The sequence below is a fragment of the Frankliniella occidentalis genome, unplaced genomic scaffold (genome assembly GCF_000697945.3).
Source record: "Frankliniella occidentalis isolate FOCC.00 unplaced genomic scaffold, Focc_3.1 Scaffold76, whole genome shotgun sequence".
In the NCBI taxonomy this organism is placed as follows: Eukaryota; Metazoa; Arthropoda; class Insecta; order Thysanoptera; family Thripidae; genus Frankliniella; species Frankliniella occidentalis.
The window spans coordinates 391,692-395,008 of record NW_026267206.1 but is presented as its reverse complement, the minus strand read 5'-3'; the positions used below and the strand labels follow the sequence as shown (position 1 = coordinate 395,008).

General features: G+C 66.1%; 1 protein-coding gene across 1 annotated transcript in view; it reads left to right on the top strand.

Annotated features, from left to right (window-relative positions):
* LOC113204179 (uncharacterized) overlaps nucleotides 1-3,317 on the top strand; it is a 194,435-nt gene that overhangs the window by 142,088 nt on the left and 49,030 nt on the right. The window contains 3 exon segments of the mRNA XM_052268795.1: nucleotides 53-724; nucleotides 866-2,452; nucleotides 2,535-2,855. Of these exon segments, the coding sequence (XP_052124755.1) occupies nucleotides 53-724; nucleotides 866-2,452; nucleotides 2,535-2,855 (2,580 nt within the window).

Genomic DNA, 3,317 nt, shown 5'->3' with positions numbered 1-3,317 from the left:
AACCACATCCCCGTGTGCTCGTGCCCGGAGGGCTACACCGGCGACCCGTTCTCCAACTGCCGGCTGGCTCCTCAGGCGGTGCCACCGACGCCAACCGACCCGTGCCAGCCGTCGCCCTGCGGCCCCAACAGTCAGTGCCGCGCCGTCGACAACCACGCCGTCTGCTCGTGCCTCACGGGCTACGTCGGCGCGCCTCCGCAGTGTCGCCCCGAGTGCGTCGTCAGCTCCGAGTGCGCGCAGACGCTGGCGTGCGTCAACCAGAAGTGCACGGACCCGTGCCTCGGCTCGTGCGGCATCAACGCGCGCTGCCAGGTCATCAACCACAACCCCATCTGCAGCTGCCGGGAGGGCCAGACCGGAGATCCGTTCCGCAGCTGTCACGACCTGCCGCCGCCGCCACCCGTCGCCGTCATCAATGACGTGCCCGTCAACCCCTGCGTGCCCTCGCCGTGCGGACCCAACAGCCAGTGCCAGCCAGTCGGTGACGCACCCGTCTGCTCCTGTCAACCGAACTACATCGGCGCGCCACCGGCCTGCCGCCCCGAGTGCGTCATCAACCCGGACTGCCCTTCGACTCAGGCCTGTGTCAACCAGAAGTGCCGCGACCCCTGCCCGGGATCGTGCGGCACCAACGCCGAGTGCCACGTCATCAGCCACACCATCAGCTGCACCTGTCGCAACGGCTACACGGGCAACGCCTTCGTGCAGTGCTTCCCGCAGCAGCGTAAGTATAGCGCCTGTGAACTCCCGCATAGGCAGACCCGCAGTGCAGCTACTCGGAGCCGGTGGCCTACCCTGCGCTGCGCAGGCGCTCCACAGGGCAAAGCGTATTCTTATCTTCCTCCTTTCTGTTTCTTTTTTGCAGAGGAAGAAATCAACCCGTGTGAGCCGTCGCCTTGCGGTGCCAACGCCGAGTGCCGCCAGCGCAACGGCGCGGGCGCCTGCAGCTGCATCGCCGACTACCAGGGCAACCCGTACGAGGGCTGCCGGCCTGAGTGCGTACTCTCCTCGGACTGCCCCACGGACCGGGCGTGCGTGCGCAACAAGTGCCAGGACCCGTGCCCGGGCGTGTGTGGCTCGCAGGCGCAGTGCTCAGTGGTGAACCACGTGCCGACGTGCACGTGTCTGCCGGGCCTCATCGGCGACCCGTTCCGCTCGTGCAGGACGCCGCCCACCGCCGTCGTGACCGAGGCCACCATCGTGGACCCGTGCTCGCCGTCGCCGTGCGGCCCCAACAGCCTGTGCCGCGAGGTGAACCAGCAGGCCGTGTGCTCGTGCATGCCCGAGTACACCGGCAGCCCGCCCAACTGCAGACCCGAGTGCGTGGTGAACGCCGAGTGCCCGCAAACCAGGGCCTGCTACCGCTTCAAGTGCACCGACCCCTGCCCGGGGACGTGTGGCACCGGGGCGCGCTGCCAGGTCGTGAACCACAACCCGATCTGCAGCTGCCCCGCCGGCCTAGTCGGCGACCCGTTCGTCCGCTGCTCGCAGCCCCCGCCGCCACCACCACCTGTCGTGTACCAGGAACCCGTCAACCCGTGCGTACCATCACCGTGCGGACCCAACTCGGAGTGCCGCGATGTCGGCGGCGTGCCGTCGTGCTCGTGCCGAGCCACGTTCGTCGGGGCGCCTCCCAACTGCCGACCCGAGTGCAGCGTCAACACCGACTGCGCGCCGACTCAAGCCTGCATCTCCAACAAGTGCCGCGACCCGTGCCCCGGCTCGTGCGGCTTCAACGCCGAGTGCCGCGTCCAGAACCACATCCCGATCTGCACCTGCATGCAATCGTACACCGGCGACCCGTTCACACAGTGCAGCCCCATCGTCATCCCGGCCACGCCACCGCCGATCAGCGACCCCTGCAACCCGTCGCCATGCGGACCCAACGCGCAGTGCCGCGACGGCGCGTGCAGCTGCCTGCCCAACTTCTTCGGCGACCCGTACTCGGGCTGCCGTCCAGAGTGCACCATGAACTCGGACTGCCAGCGGACGCGCGCCTGCGTGAACCAGCGCTGCGTGGACCCGTGCCCGGGCACCTGCGGCCAGGGTGCGCTGTGCGAGGTCATCAACCACATCCCGTCCTGCAGCTGCCCGCCCGGGACGTCCGGCGACCCGTTCACGGCCTGCCGCGCGGTGGTGGTGCAGGAGGAGCCGCGCGACCCCTGCAGCCCGTCGCCCTGCGGCCCCAACAGCCTCTGCCGCGTGTCCAACGGCGTGGCCGTCTGCACCTGCCAGGCCGGCTTCGTCGGCTCGGCTCCGGCCTGCCGACCCGAGTGCGTCGTGTCCGCCGAGTGCCCGCTCACGCAGGCCTGCCTGTCCAACAAGTGCCGCGACCCGTGTCCCGGCACCTGCGGCCTGAACGCGCGCTGCCAGGTGATCAACCACAACCCGATCTGCAGCTGCGCGCCAGGCAACACGGGCGATCCGTTCAGAGGATGCTTCCCGATACCAGGTGCGTGTAACTTTATCTCTCCTCGGTGAACAGCGCACTCGCTGCACCTGGCCCTGTGGCACTAACGCCGTTGTTGTTGCAGTTCAAGCCGCGCCGCCAGAATCGATCGACCCGTGCCGGCCGTCTCCGTGCGGGCCCAACTCCGAGTGCCAGGTGCGCGGCGGCAGCCCCGCCTGCTCGTGCTACGCCAACTACGTCGGCGCGCCGCCCAACTGTCGCCCGGAGTGCACCATCAACCCCGAGTGCCCCAGCCACTTGGCGTGCATGAACCAGCGGTGCGGGGACCCGTGCCCGGGCTCTTGCGGCCCCAACGCGCGCTGCTCCGTCATCAACCACACGCCCGTGTGCAGCTGCGACGCGGGTTTCACTGGAGACCCGTTCAGCGGATGCCAGCCCGTCCGAGGTATGCCGCGCCCCCGCGCCCGTCAGCAGTCTGCCTCTTTTGAAGCGCCGGTCTGTGCCCGGCTTTGTACTCGCTTTTTGCATGACGCCCCCGCTACCTGTCAGAGAACCCACCCCAGTCATTGTGCATAGCATTAACCCCCTCGTGTTAGGTGTGTCGTTTGTCGCATTGCACGTAGCACTTTTGCATGTTTCAGAGGAGGCCTCGTGGTAAGTTTTGAGAGGCCTCCAATATTGTTAGCCATGTCACTATGTCACTTCACGATCTCGTTCATTCATTCATTTTATCATTGACCATTTTATGAATTTCTCATCTTACCATTGATCTCATTTCCATCCCCCAACCAAATGTTTCGTTCGGAAGGCGAGTTCCTACCGGAAGTATTTTTCCACGACTGATGTTTATCGCATGGCTGTGATGAATGTGAAATGCGTGCAACTGTGATGTATTAATTAATCTTTT